The sequence below is a fragment of the Rhinichthys klamathensis genome, unplaced genomic scaffold, assembly GCF_029890125.1.
Source record: "Rhinichthys klamathensis goyatoka isolate OS25496 unplaced genomic scaffold, OSU_Roscu_1.1 h1tg000781l_1, whole genome shotgun sequence".
Lineage (NCBI taxonomy): Eukaryota > Metazoa > Chordata > Actinopteri > Cypriniformes > Leuciscidae > Rhinichthys > Rhinichthys klamathensis.
In genome coordinates, this window is record NW_026607178.1 from 1481796 (window position 1) to 1496755 (window position 14960).

The following is a 14960-nucleotide window of genomic DNA, read 5'->3' on the forward strand; positions in this document are numbered from 1 at the left end:
TAAATCATTTTCTTACATTCGAGAAGGCCTCTGATGTGGGGTGTGCTTTAGGTTCATTTTATGTTAGATAATAGTATAGCCGTACATGGCTGAACAACAATAAAGTTTGATTTGTCTTGAATTAATAAGTAATTATTTAAAAAAAAACTTGTTTTCGAGCAATACCCCAAAAACATAGCCTCAGACCGTGAGAACATAGAGTGATGTGAAAACAGAGCTGATCAATAAGGCAGTGCTAACACAAAAAACAAAACTCCTAGAATAATACACCTCACGTCCATACCGCAGCTGAACCGGCCGGTATGTGTTTACCATGGCAGTCCCATCAGAAAACATCAAGTTTGAAAATACAGAAAGCTGCGAGACAAAGATAAGGGTTATGGTATGTTACGGCTATATATCCTTTCATTCTGTTAAAATTTCACTTGTATTTTTACATTTGTAAACTGAATGTGTCTGGCGTCCAGTGTCATCCGCTTATTGTTATTTCTAGCTGTACAAAACAGCTCGGTATGCTGTTTGATATTGCCAACTGACTGTTTATGGCACTGTGTTATTCTTCTAGTTAAAGCTGCTGTAGGTAACTTTTGTAAAAAATATTTTTTACATATTTGTTAAAACTGTCATTATGTCCTGACAGTAGAATATGAGACAGATAATCTGTGAAAAAAATCAAGCTCTTCTGGCTCCTCCCAGTGGTCCTATTGCCATTTGCAGAAATACACGCTCCCGGTCAGAAACAACCAATCAGAGCCAGGAGGAACGTCTTAGCAGTGTCAATCACGCTCGTGTACGCGCTGATCACACCCCTCTCTTGCACAGTGCGAGCCGTCGTTCAAACTCAAGATTGCCGGTGTCGTGCCGAAAAGTGATGGTCCGCCGAAAATTGATGGCCGGCCGCGGGTGCGCGCGCAGCGTGTTAAAGATGTATCGCCCATTCTCTTTACGAATGCAGTTGCTTTTATGTGGATCAAACAGACATAACGTGCAAATAAACATCACTCACCCAGTACTTTTTACCCATTAAAACACCTGTAAATGGCCAATACAACCATTATACTGGAGTATTTCAGCTGCCAAAAAGTGATTGAAGCCTCTACTTATTGATTGAAAGGTTATTTCTGCCCTGAAATGTGTTGCTTATATTCATGAGGGTTAAATCTGACTGATTATAACTCACCTACTACTTTTTACCCATTAAAATACCTGTAAAGGGCCAATACAGCAGTATTTCACCTGCCAAAAAGTGATTGAAGATTCTAATTATTGATTGAAAGGTTATTTCTGCCCTGAAATTTGTTACTTATATTCATGAGGGTTAAATCTGACTGATTATAACTTAACCAGTACTTTTTACCCATTAAAATACCTGATTGAAAGGTTATTTCTGCCCTGAAAAACACTGGCTGAGTTGTGTACGTTAACACCTGAGGCAGCACGGAGAACGACTCGGTTACTAACGTAACCTCGGTTCCCTGAGAGGAGGGAACGAGTATTGCGTAATAGCTTTACGCTATGGGAAAACTCCTTTTCTCGAGAAATATTGAAGTCTTTATGTAAAACGCATTGCAGCTGCACAGCATACAGCAATGAGCGAGGCAGCTCGGTCATTGGCTGTGCTGCGGCAACTTGCACGAACCAATGACGGGGCGACTCTGAACCCGCTTCCAATGAGCGTGCTTCGCGCCCACGCGCGTCAGAGCCCGCCAAGATGGGCGTGGCCAAGGGCTATATATTGGGCGCCCCGTCGTCTGAGTTCTTTAGGTTCAATCGACTGAAGCAAACTGACCAAGCACAAGCACGGCAGATTACGCAATACTCGTTCCCTCCTCTCAGGGAACCGAGGTTACGTTAGTAACCGAGTCGTTCCCTTTCGAGAGGTTCCTCCTATTGCGTAATAGCTTTACGCTATGGGAACGCCATGTAAAACGCCGTGCGTGCTGACTTCGCTTCTATTAAGCCGGAGGCCGGAGCCTGAGCCTTTGAGCGAAGTAATTATCCAACGAGCCAGCCGAAGGCGGGTTTTATAAAGGACAACGTGGAACGGCCCGATGGGCGTCCAGAGACACACACAAGCACATTTTCATGTACTGTCATGTATGAAAAATCCTCCACATCAGTTTCAAAGATGTGATTCTATGAGGGAGGAGACAATGCTCAGCATGTACACACCCCAGCCTATGATAGCTAGACCGACAGTATGTTAGAATGCAATGAGGGGACCTGTAGGTTATAAAACCTGATAAATGTGGACGGTGAGGCCCAGCCTGCAGCCGCACAAATATCTTGAATGGGTATCCCACTCGACCACGCCCACGAGGAGGCCATGCCTCTCGTAGAGTGAGCTCTGATGCCCAAGGGGCACTGAAGGCCCTTGGCTTCATAAGCCAGCGCTATAGCATCAACTATCCAGCGCGATATTCTTTGCTTTGACACAGCCAGACCTTTAGTGCGGCCGCCAAAGCATACGAACAACTGCTCTGTCTGTCTGAACAGGGCAGAGCGTTCCAAATATACTCTGAGTGCCCTGACCGGGCAGAGTAAATTAGCGTCACTTTCGTCTGCTGGGGACAATAGCGCGGCCAAAGATATCACCTGTGCTCTGAAAGGAGTAGAGAGCACCTTAGGAATATACCCGTGTTTTGGCCTGAGGACAACCCTGCTGTCGTTAGGTCCAAACTCCAGGCAGTTAGCGCTTGATGACAGCGCGTGCAGGTCGCCCACTCTCTTGACCGAGGCGAGAGCCAGCAAGAGAGCAGTTTTGAGCGAGAGCTGTTTAAGGTGCACAGTTCGGAGGGGTTCGAACGGGGCACGCTTAAGTGCGTCCAGGACCGTGGCCAGGTCCCAAATCGACACCGAGGGGGGGCGTGGGGGATTCATCCTCCTGGCGCCCCTCAGGAAACGAACAACTAGGCAGTTTTTCCCTAGTGTGCGTCCTTCGACCGGTTCATGTGATGCCGCTATGGCAGCCACATATACTTTGAGCGTGGAGGGGGTGCGGCCTGCCTCCAACAGCTCTTGTAAGAAAACGAGCACACTCGGCACTTCGCATGTCTCAGGATTCAGGTTCCTGGATTTACACCAGTCACTGAACACCTTCCATTTCTGGGCATATAAGCGCCTCGTAGAGGGCGCTCGCGCCTCAGTGATGGTTCTCAACACTCCACTGGGGAGGTTCCCGGGAATCCGTTGAGGGGCCACGCATGGAGGGCCCACAGATCGGGGCGGGGATGGAGGATCATCCCGTTGGCCTGCCTGAGGAGATCTAGCCTCAGTGGAATCGGCCATGGGGCAGATTGCGTCATCTGCATCAGTTCTGGAAACCACGTCTGGTTCTTCCAGAGTGGGGCTACCAGGAGCACTGCACATTTTTCCTCCCTGATCCGACTGATGACCTGAGGTAGCATCGCGACCGGAGGGAAGGCATACAGCGGTCGGCTCGGCCAGACTTGGGCGAGCGCGTCTGTGCTCTTTGAAAAGAAGAGAGGGCAGTGCGCATTTTCCTTGGAGACAAAGAGGTTGACCTCTGCTCTGCCAAAGGTTTGCCATAACCACTGAATCGTCAGGGGGTGGAGAGACCATTCTCCTGGGAGAACTTTGTCTCTGGACAGCATGTCCGCTCCCTGGTTCAGAACACCTGGCACATGCGCCGCTCTCAGCGAGCGCAGGTTGCGCTGGGACCATAGTAGGAGCTCCCTGGCCATCGAGTGCAGGGAGCTCGATCTGAGTCCACCCTGACGATTTATATGCGAGACTACCGTCATGTTGTCCGTTCGGACTAGGACGTGCTCGTCCTTCAGGTACGGGAGCAGGGCTCTGAGAGCCAAAGCGACCGCTTTCAATTCCAGACAGTTTATATGTAGGCGCTTCTCCGGGTTTGACCACAAGCCGGAGACAGGCCTGCCCTCGTAAAGGGCCCCCCAACCTATTTTGGAGGCATCTGTCGTGATCATTTTTCTCCTTGTGTTCACGCCCAAACTCACGCCGGACTGATACCAGTCGACAGCTTTCCAGGGCGTCAGGGCTTTTATGCAGCCGTGATTTGCTCTGATTAAAAAGTGGCCCGAGCGCCATGCGTGAGTGGGGACACGGCTCTTGAGCCAGCGTTGGAGAGGACGCATGTGCAACAATCCTAGCTGGAGTACAGCTGATGCTGAGGCCATGAGACCGAGCATCCTTTGAAATCGCTTGACGGGGGCGCGCGCACCCGCTCTGAACGATGTTGCAAGGCGCCGAATAGTGAGCGCGCGCTCTGATGAGAGGCGTGCTGTCATCTGCACCGAGTCTAGCACTATTCCCAGAAAAGAAATATTCTGGCTGGGGGATAGCATGCTCTTTGCAAAATTGATTTTTAGACCTAGGCACTCTAGATGACTGATAATCCAAGACCTGTGTGTCACTAACTGGCTCTCTGATTGTGCTAGTATTAGCCAATCGTCGAGATAATTTAGTATTCGCACTCCCCGCTGTCTCAGGGGGGAAAGTGCTGCATCCATAAATTTCGTAAATGTACGGGGTGCCAGTGACAGGCCGAATGGTAGTACTGTGTACTGGTATGACTGTCCCTCGAAAGCGAATCTCAGAAATGGCCTGTGATGAGGCGCTATTGGAATGGGAAAGTAAGCGTCTTTCAGATCCACTGACAGAAACCAATCCCCCGGGCGAACTTGCGCGAGGATATGCTTGGTTGTTAACATTCTGAACGAGCGAATCATTAAAGCTTTGTTCAGATGTCTGAGATCTAGGATGGGGCGGAGACCGCCATCCTTTTTCGGGACGAGAAAATAGCGGCTGTAAAAACCTGCCTCGCTCATAGAGGGGGGCACTGTTTCTATAGCGCCTTTCTCTATCAGTTTGAGCATCTCGGTGCGTAGAACATGTGAAACATCTTTTCTCACTTTCGTCTCTACCACTGCTGTGAAGCGGGGCGGTCTGCGAGCGAATTGGAGCGAGTAACCGTGTTTTATTATGTTCAAAACCCATTTCGGCATGTCTGGGATATTTTCCCAAGCTTTCGCTCGCACAGATATGGGCTGAATGCTGGCCGGGGGCGTGTCGCAGTGACGTATGGCCCCCGCCAGCGAATCGTTCTGTGTAAATACCGAGCTCACAGCTGTCAGCGGCGCGGGCGCGCGCTGAGCAGCTTTGTTGAATGACGAGTGCAGGGGTGCGTGTGAGATTACAGGCACGCTCGCTGTAATGCTCACAGAGTGAGATGGGGAAATGTTTAACACTGTGTGTATAGTGCTTATGGGTGGGGGTGCATAGACTGTGGTAGGCACGCGCGCCACTTTCATAAAACTTCCCGCTCGTGGCGGGAGGTTTTTGGCCATATAAACAGTGTTTGTGAGATGGGGTGCGTGCATAACAGCGGGCACACGCGCTACTCTTATACAACTTCCCGCTTTTACTGGGGAAGTGTTTATAACTGTGGGAACAGTGCTTGTGTGTAGTGGTGCATACGTAACAGTTGGCACAGAATCTACATTTATGGGGCGTCCAGCCTGAGCTGGGAAAACATTTGGCACTGAGTTGACAGTTTTGATATGTGGGAATGCGCACTTTGGTGTGGACACGTGACCCTTTAATGACACAGGCAGAAAATAGCTCTTTATGTGATTTCTGTGTGTCGCCGTAAAAACGGCGTTTGTTTGCAGGTGGGCGAGCTGTGTGGCTGGCACATTGGCTGCTGTATAGACATTTCCAGCCGCCTGTGAGGGGACTGGGTAATGCTTTAAACGTTTTGGAGAGAACGGTCCGGCTCTTGCGAGACACGCGCTCTCCCTTTTCCTCCCTGTAGCTAGGAGGACTTACGAGGCTCTGGGTTCAGCACAATCTTGGGCCGAGGTCCCCGTCGCTCGGGCGGTTGCTTCCTGTTGGCAGAGCGCGAGCGGCGTCGAAAATCCGTTTCAGGTTTGGGCTGAGAAACGGGGGGCGCCGTCTTAGCTCGCTGCTGCTGAGGCGGCCGTTGGCGGCTCTGCGATGAGCTAGATCGCTTGGGCAGGAAGTGACGCATAGCCTGTGAGTCCTTACGGGCTTCGGTGAAGCGCTCGGCGAACTCCTTCACCGCTGGTCCAAACAGGCCGCTTTGGGAGATAGGCGCGTCGAGAAATGACGCCTTATCTGCATCCTTCATCTCTGTTAGCGTCAGCCACAGATGGCGCTCAAGGACAGTCAGGTTAGCCATAGCACGGCCGATGGATTGGGCGGTGGCTTTTGTAGCTCGCAGCGCTATGTCAGTGGCGCTGCGTAGGTCCTTAAATGCCTCAGGATCGGGTCCAGACTCGTCCATACTGCGGAGAAGTTTGGCTTGAAACACCTGGAGGACAGCCATAGAGTGAAGCGCTGATGCAGCCTGGCCGGCGGCGGCGTATGCGCGACCGGCGAGAGCTGAAGTGGACCGGCAAGGCTTCGAGGGATGAGAAGCTTTAGCTTTCCATCCAGCGTTGGAGGGTGGACACAGATGATTGGCCACAGCCTCCTCGAGGGGCGGAGTCCCCTCATAGCCTCTTTCTTTCGCGCCGTCCACAGAGGAGAGCGACAAAGAAAAAGAAGGCTTCAGGTGAGCGGAGTGCGGGGCTTTCCACGACTTCGTGAGTTCGTCGTGAAATTCCGGGAAGAAAGGGGAGGGTCTTTGTCGAGGGGCCTGTCGGCGCCCCTGCAGGAACCACTCGTCCAGTCGGCTGCGGGCGGGTTCTTCCGGGGAAGACCAATCGAGCCCGAGGTCTTCCACGGCCTTAGAGAGAATGCGGACGATCTCCGAGTCCATGCTGGAGCCCGCGCTCGTGCCCGCTAATGTCGATGGCGCGGGGTCGAAGGACGAGCCCGGCCAGTCGTCGGATGCAGCATCACAGGAAAAACTGTCATCCTTATCCTCGTCATCCCCTGACGCGCCAAACGAGACGAGCCCCATCGCTCCGCTGGAGGGGTGCTGGTCCGCCTGTGTGAACTGGACTGGCGGCGGGGAGTCTTCGGGTGGTGGTGAAGCACGCGGGGATTGGCCCGGCGTGACATCACTGCAAACCGCGTGCTCCGGCGGCCTCTGTGAGCGGCGTTTTTTCTTTCGCGGCTCGACTAGAGGAGATGGCAGCACGGAAGAGGTGGGCTCTTTCGCGGTGAAAACGGCGAAGCGAGCGCGCAGCTCGGTGAGGCCCAGGGCGTCACACTCGGGACATCCGCCTCGAGTAAGGGCAGCTTCTGCGTGGTCCGGTCCCAGGCAGCGGGCGCAAATGATGTGACGATCCCCGTCCTGAAGAGGGCCTCGACACGAGGCGCAGGAAGGCATTTGAAACAACGCCTTGTAAAATTTGCTCTTTTAGAAAAGTGTCGCGGGGGCGAACACTGATAGCTTTGAAAGGATATTAGAAGATGATGCGCGCCGGATGGCTTAGCAGAAGGGCGATCGAAGGCGGCTGAAGGCGCCGGCGTCCTCGAAGCAGTCCTGCTGTAGGCTTGTCGACGGCGGCGGCGAAAAGACTCCAACAAATCCGGAGGATCCAGCGAAGAGAAAGTTCTTTGCTGAAGGAGATTAAATCTAAAGAACTCAGACGACGGGGCGCCCAATATATAGCCCTTGGCCACGCCCATCTTGGCGGGCTCTGACGCGCGTGGGCGCGAAGCACGCTCATTGGAAGCGGGTTCAGAGTCGCCCCGTCATTGGTTCGTGCAAGTTGCCGCAGCACAGCCAATGACCGAGCTGCCTCGCTCATTGCTGTATGCTGTGCAGCTGCAATGCGTTTTACATAAAGACTTCAATATTTCTCGAGAAAAGGAGTTTTCCCATAGCGTAAGCTATTACGCAATAGGAGGAACCTCTCGAAAGGGAAACATATTTTTGCTAGCCTTATGTTACCTGACACCATTTGTACAAGACAAGTAGAGCTATTTTTATGCAGTGTAATTTATTACTTTACCACTATCTGGTATTTTTCTTAACCTTCTCTTCCTTTCTCTTCTTTCTTTTCTGGCTTCCTGAAGCATAATTCTGCTTCATGATAACTCCCGAGGAGGTTTGTATTTTGCCGGCAGCAGAGATCGCGTGGTTGGCTGGCTGCTGTCAGCGACTACTGAGGGGGCCCCCTTGAGGGGGATTCCGATAACAGTGTCATTGCACTTTACTGCATTGACTATCAAAGGGGCGCTCAAAGTTTGTCGTTGCATTTTATTCTTAAACAGTCGTTGTCTTGGGGCCCCAGTCCAGCTCGGGGCCCCAAGCAATTGCTTGGTTTGCCTGTCCTGTTCCGACGGGCCTGGCTGAAATTATGTACTAGCACACCTTATCTAGCATTATATATCGCTAGAATAATTACTTACATACTGTAACGTTAGTTACCGTTATATTAACGTTATCTTACTAGCTATTTATAACTTATAGAAAGAGTGCAACGTTATAAAGTTACATAGGCTATTGCAAAATACATAATGATTTGAGGACCAAGTTTGTAGTCAAAGTATGGGCAGGCCATAGTCAATGTAAATCATATTGTTGACGTTGTCGTTTAGTCCCTATTAGTGAATGTGCCATATAACTTTTTATCCGCCGTTATCGGTGGGCCTGTTTAGCCTGCGCGTTCACGACGGGCTCCGCTGTGGAGGACGAGCTGTGGAGGGAGGGCTGTAGCGCAGCAGAGAGCAAAGGGGTGGGACCTGTAAGTTGTGCTTGTTCAAATTTTCAGGCTAAGTCAACGTTTTCTCAAAACTCCCTACTGCAGCTTTAAGAAGATAACTTTTATCTTGTTCAGGCGAATGAATTGGAAGTCAGGTGGATACATATAATAATAAACTACCTGTTCTTTGCTGAGTGGTATCGTTTTCTCAAATATTGTCCAGACCACAGCTTCAGAGCAGGCTGGTGTGGTGAGAGACCCCTCGTAGCGATAGTACGTCTCCAATTCATCATGGGGGAGGATAAGCATGTCCAATGATACATACCCAAGTGTTACATTGGCGCCTAAAAAAGATGTGGTCACACTTCAGATATAGGGTCCAATTCTCACTATTAAATAACTATTAAAAACGACTTTTGCCTCAATAAACTCCTAATTTCTGCTTATTAATAGTTAGTAAGGTAGTTGTTAAGTTCAGGTGTTGGGTAGGATTAAGAGATGTAGAATATGGTCATGCAGAATAAGGCATTAATATGTGCTTTATAAGTACTAATAAACAGCCAATATCCCAATATGCATGCAACTACTTAATAGTGAGAATTGGACCCTGAACTAAAGTGTTACCAAAGATATATATTTATAAACTGTCATGAAGTTCCTCTTCTTCTCTCTAAATATAGCGGGTTGCTGAACAATAATTATACAGGTCATATTAGAGATAGCCTGTGTCCTTGAGTGACATGTCATATAGGACCTCATCAAGAAGATATAAACAACATATTTATTAAACTTCAAAGTAGATAAAAAACCTTACCAGGGTGTGTAATATTTTTCAGAGAATTTATGATGGCTTCATATTTTTTATTGGCATTTTCTGATTCCTGGGAGATAAGACACAATAAAATAATTTTATTAGCTGTAAATAACAAACATTTATGACCACATCGGTCTCACTTTATATTAGGTATCTTTAGCTACTATGCACATACAGTACATAAAAAAATAGGTACAATGTACTTATTCTGTTCATGTTCAATTGCACAACACTTTTGTTGCTATTGAGATATGGATAAGGTTAGGGACAGGTTTAAGGGTGAGTTAAGAGTCAGGAAAAGGTCATCAACAGTGTAAAAACATTAAACGCAGGTATTTTTTAAAAACAAGTCCAATGTAAAAACATGTATGTACACAATAAGTGCATTGTATCAATGCTTTATTTAAATGTCAGTACACACTTAATTTAAAGTGGGACCAATGCACCTGTGGTTTTACCTCATAAAAAAATCCAAGAACAGCCACACCAGAAGGGTCGTCAATGGCTTGTTCCACAGAGGTGTAATTTTCTCTTATATGTACAATGTGCAGCTGTTAAAAATACATAATACATGATTACAGTTCCTTGTCGATTTACAAATAGGTGTAAGAATAAAACCTGTCTCAAAGGCATAATACCTCCATAGGGTATTTCTCTCCATCTATAGTATGTTCTGATCCAGGTCCACCGTTCTTGCCCCAGTGCAGGTGAAGCTGCTGAGCTTTGTAAGTGGATCCTAAATTGGCCCCATTAATTGTTGCTCCATTTGGAAGATTCACTTGCACTAAAGATGGAAAAATATATGACAAAAAGTGTTTAAAAAGTGAAATAATGTGTGTATAGGCTTTTCACTATAAAGAATAAGTTCACCCAAAAATGAAAATTCTGTCATCATTTACTCACCCTCATGTTGTTCCAAACCTGCATGAGTTTCTTTTTTCTGTTGAACTCAAACGATATGTTAAAGAATGTCTGTAACCAAACAGTTGACGGTAGCCATTGACTGCCTATGAAAAAAAACAAAAAATTACTATTGAAGTAAATGGGGCTCATCAACTGTTTGGTTTTACAGACAGTCTTCAAAATATCTTCTTCTGTGTTCAGCAGAACAAAGAAACTCATACAGGTTTGGAACAAGGGCGAGTAAATGATGACAGAATTGTCATTTTTGGGTAAACTATCCCTTTAAGTTAAACTTACCTGTGTGTCCATTGTTTATAAGGACTCCACTGATAATCTCTTGATAGCCTGTAAACTGCACTGGGGTCAGATGACTGTCTGCAGAAGTATTCTTTGTTACAATGTTAATGGGTGACTGTTTTCTATTCCCACAATTTGCGGCAACGGTTGCCCATTCATCCGGTCCTATATATATATATAAAAAAAGATCATGCTATGTTAGTATGCATCATATATTACTATTCAAAAGTTTGGATTTCTTAAAAATGTTTTTTAAAGAAGTCTCTTATGTTCACCAATGCTGCACTTATTTGATCAAAGATACAGTAAAAACAAAACACAGATTCTGATTTGAACGGTAGTGTATCTTTTCTTTATAATTTAATAAATGACATTGAACAAGGCTCAGCTCTCACCTACACACGTGTTGTTGCACGTTACTTGGTACTGATAACACCAGTCTGGAAGAAAATAAAGTTCAGTCATTCTAAACGAATGTATATGTATTGTAATGTATTAATAATAGAATACAATCACATGTAATAGAATATGGACATATGAATACAGACCAATGTCTATATTTAGTCATTCAGTTAATAAAATTGTATTCTATTTAGTTTAATGCGCATCAATAACTCTTGTTGCCAGAAGTCTTGATACACTATAATTCCGTTATAGATAATATTGGTGCATATTTTTTTTTTTAACTCGGACAAAAGTTCATTTGGACTGCGCTGTATAGACAGGCCTTCCAACACACAGTGCACACAGTACAGATGTTTACTAAAAGCCAATAAAACTAAATCCAAAATGATGGATTGATGAACTCAAAGCTCCCTAAATTCAGCAGTAGCTAAATCTGTTTGTATAAATGATACGACATATACAAAAATAATTGAACCCACCTGCACTTGAAGCAAACTTGCATAAAACAGTAAGAATGGAAAGATAGAGCACATTCATCCTTAATATTTGAATTGAAAAAATCCCCCTGAAAGATCAATCCAGCTCAAGAGGAGAGAATGTATTTTATGATGGGATTCATCAGTGGTAGATTTTATAACAGCGCTATCTCAGTGTGCCCTCCTTTTACGTTTTACAGCACGAAACCTGGTGACCATAAAACTCATTTGTATAAAAATGTATCATAAAGTTTCCTATTAATAAAGAGTAATTCAGTGTTAATCTGATAAAGATGTTCTCCACCCATAACAAACTTTCACTTGTTTACAACTACTACATTAAAAAAACACTTATAGTCAGTTATTATCAGTAGGCTAATCATCCGTTATCACTAGGCTAATTAATGGATAATGTTGTTGCACTCTCTTGGATCAGTAAGTAAACATGACAACAGTAGCTAAAATGAAATGAATGAAAACATAAGAAGAATGTTACATTTATAAACTGTTGTAAGTACACTCTCAGAAAAAACAGGTACAAAAGCTGTCACTGGTGCGGCCTTCAAAAGGGACACCTTTGTACTTAAAGAGTGCATATTATACCTCAAAGTTACATAGCTGAACCTTTTTACAGAGTGGCCATTTTTTCCGAGAGTGTATTAATAAGACTTTTGATGCATGGACATATCGCATAATGTTAATGTAACAGAAGGTTAGAACATAACCCGTATTGGCAGTTACAGTCTCTGATATTTACATTGTTATGCCATCTAGTGGTGATTATAAAATATACATTCTGCTGTCATTCAACTTTTTTCCGGACTCTAACCGCAACTCTAACTTAAAAAAATACAAGAAAGTAATAGTGATGTAAAAGTTGGTAACACTTTATTTTACAGCGTTCTTGTTACACATGTTACATGTAGTTACTGTAGTAATAACTGTAATTATGCATAATTACAGGCAACTAACCCTAAACCAACCCCTATTCCTAACTCTAACCCTATGCAGTTACAAAATGCATAAGTACACTGTAACACAGAAACCTTAAAAATAAAGTGTAACCTAAATGTTTTCTGTTGAAATGTTTAATGAACTTTAATGACAATTTCTTGATTAATACGTTGATTGTATTTGAAATGTCTGAAGTCATTGGTTGATATTTATGCATTAAAAAAGGGGGAAATCTTTAATGTAACTTTTATGTCTCTAAAATGTGATGAAGTCACAAATAAAGGCATTTAGCTTGTCTTACATATAAGGCATAAGATAATTGAATTAATCCTAATCTAAATCTTTCTGGATAATACCCATCTTTTCACGCAGTTAGTTTAAAGACGCTATCTACACCGTGGTGTCTATTTCAGGAGTTAATCCAGTATTGTACAGAAATAGATGTATAAGCTCAAGTTCAACGCCTGCTTGAACAGTGAGAATACATTTTACAGGACAAGCATAGAAACAGCTGTAAAACACTATAAAGTTAATGGCGGAGTTGATAATGGATCCATTCGTGATTTGTGTGCCTGATAAAAGAGAGGCAAACAACGTCCTCTAGGTTTGACCTTTAGATTCAACCTTCAGGTTTCATAAGCTCTGATGCTAGTGTATCACACACACACACACACACACACACACACACACACACACACACAGCGTGCACACGTTGGATGTGCAAACTGCTGCAATTTACTTAGAATAGTTGTCTGTCTTTTCAGCTTCGGGCACTTTGTCTCAGGTATTGCTCTTTATTACTGACAGATCTTCATATTATATCTCTCTTTTTTTGTTATATGAAGGTCACACATAACACATGAACTTTCTTAGAAACTTTTACTCATGCCTCCATCATTTATTTTTACTACGTTTGAATAGGTTTTATGAGTACATTTTATTGTTTTACCCTTGTCCCGCAGACACAGATGTAAACTCATAAAATCTAATAAAATTTCATCGTAAAAAGATCAATTATTATTTTTTAACAAGAAACAAGAAGTAAAATAATGATAAAAAACATTATATTCATAAATGTTCTATTTTATATTTATTATTTTATTTATATACTACTATACTTTAGGGCGTGACTAGTATTGTAGTATATTTGTTGACCAAGGCGACAAGCATGTTGGTGAAGAGCTTGAGATCAAATATGAGGATATGTAAGGAAACCGGGAAAAAAATAAGGTATTGTACTTGTGAAAAGAATATTTTTATTATGCATAATTTCCAATCAAGCTGTAATGTTTTGTGAAAACTGTGAATTTTTTTTATTTTGGATGAATAACTGCTAGCCAATAACAGAGTTAATCCCAAATGTTCACAAATGTTTTCTCTGAAACTCTGAATCTGAGAGATTTATGTCCTTCCATCGACAGCTACAACTACTTTGACGCTTCAAAAAGTTCATAAAGAGATTGTAAAACTAATCCATGTGAATTGAGCGGTTTAGTACAAATTTTCTGAAGAGACTTGATTGCTTTATGATGAACACATTTAATTTAGGATTTTATTCACATGTAACATTGATCAGCGAAACAGAAGCTCAACCGAACATGCTTGAAGCGTGAGAACAAATCTCATTGGTTCTTGCTGAAGCTCAAACATGACGCGTAACACGAGAATGAACCTCAGTGTTTCTCGCACGTCAAACGAACATGCTTGAGCTTCCATTTACCATATCTTATGTGTGCCTTGATGGATGTTTATGTGTGAATAAAAGCCTAAATTCAATCTGTTCATCACAGAAAATTTGTACTAAACCACTTAATTCATATGGATTCGTTTTACGAACTTTTACGAACTTTATGAAGCATCAAAGTAGTAGTTGTGTAGCTGTCAATGGAGGGACAGAAATCTCTCAGATTTCATAAAACATATCCTCATTTGTGTTTCAAAGATGAACAAAAGTCTTACAGGTGTGGAAGGACACGAGGTTGAGTAATTACTGACAGAAATGTATTTTTTGGGTGAATTAACCCTTTAAACAAATTAAATAAACTAGTGCAAATGTGAAAAGTATAGTGTTTACTTTCTAAAAGCCCATATAGCCCAAACTGCCCATTTTTGAAGAATCACTCGGTTACATTTCATGGGAGGTCTGTTAAAAATGTTTTTACAACACTAGGTACATTATCATTGTACATCATAGAGAAGTGTCTGCACATCCCCCACTTCCTTCTGTGCGTGTCAAACGAGAGTTTGAGGTTTGGGTTGTCTAGACAACCAAGTCCATCGCGTGTACATCATGTTCAGGGAAATGGGCGAGCGGCCTCCTGTTTATCAAAGTACATACTCGGGGGAGTCTGGGACAAAGAGTCTTTCAATTCGAGCATCTGATTAAAATGACACCGAAGAAAGAGTGACTCGTATTACATTTTGATTTACATATGATTCGATAGTCTCATATCTGCTCGATTAACTCCGTGCACAATATTTCAACAGGTTATAGGCTAACTGTTT

General features: G+C 44.2%; 1 protein-coding gene across 1 annotated transcript; it reads right to left on the minus strand.

Annotated features, from left to right (window-relative positions):
- Positions 1 to 119: 119 nt before the first annotated feature.
- On the minus strand, positions 120 to 11660 carry ca4b (carbonic anhydrase IV b). The gene is made up of 8 exons (XM_056243180.1): positions 11505 to 11660; positions 11016 to 11060; positions 10621 to 10785; positions 10059 to 10204; positions 9879 to 9971; positions 9421 to 9487; positions 8787 to 8950; positions 120 to 357 (listed from the first exon to the last, which is right to left on the minus strand). The coding sequence occupies exons 1-8, from the start codon at positions 11560 to 11562 to the stop codon at positions 181 to 183; spliced, it is 915 nt and encodes a 304-aa protein (XP_056099155.1). The 5' UTR covers positions 11563 to 11660; the 3' UTR covers positions 120 to 180.
- Positions 11661 to 14960: the final 3300 nt, after the last annotated feature.

What these genes read in the sequence shown, in the direction of transcription:
- ca4b (XM_056243180.1), bottom strand. Translation starts at nt 11,562, where the DNA reads ATGAATGTGCTCTATCTTTCCATTCTTACTGTTTTATGCAAGTTTGCT. An exon ending in GAGAGAAATACCCTATGGAG is followed by an intron (nt 9,972 to 10,058) that starts GTATTATGCCTT and finishes TATTTTTAACAG; the next exon opens with CTGCACATTGTACATATAAG. An exon ending in TTCTTGGATTTTTTTATGAG is followed by an intron (nt 9,488 to 9,878) that starts GTAAAACCACAG and finishes CTTATCTCCCAG; the next exon opens with GAATCAGAAAATGCCAATAA.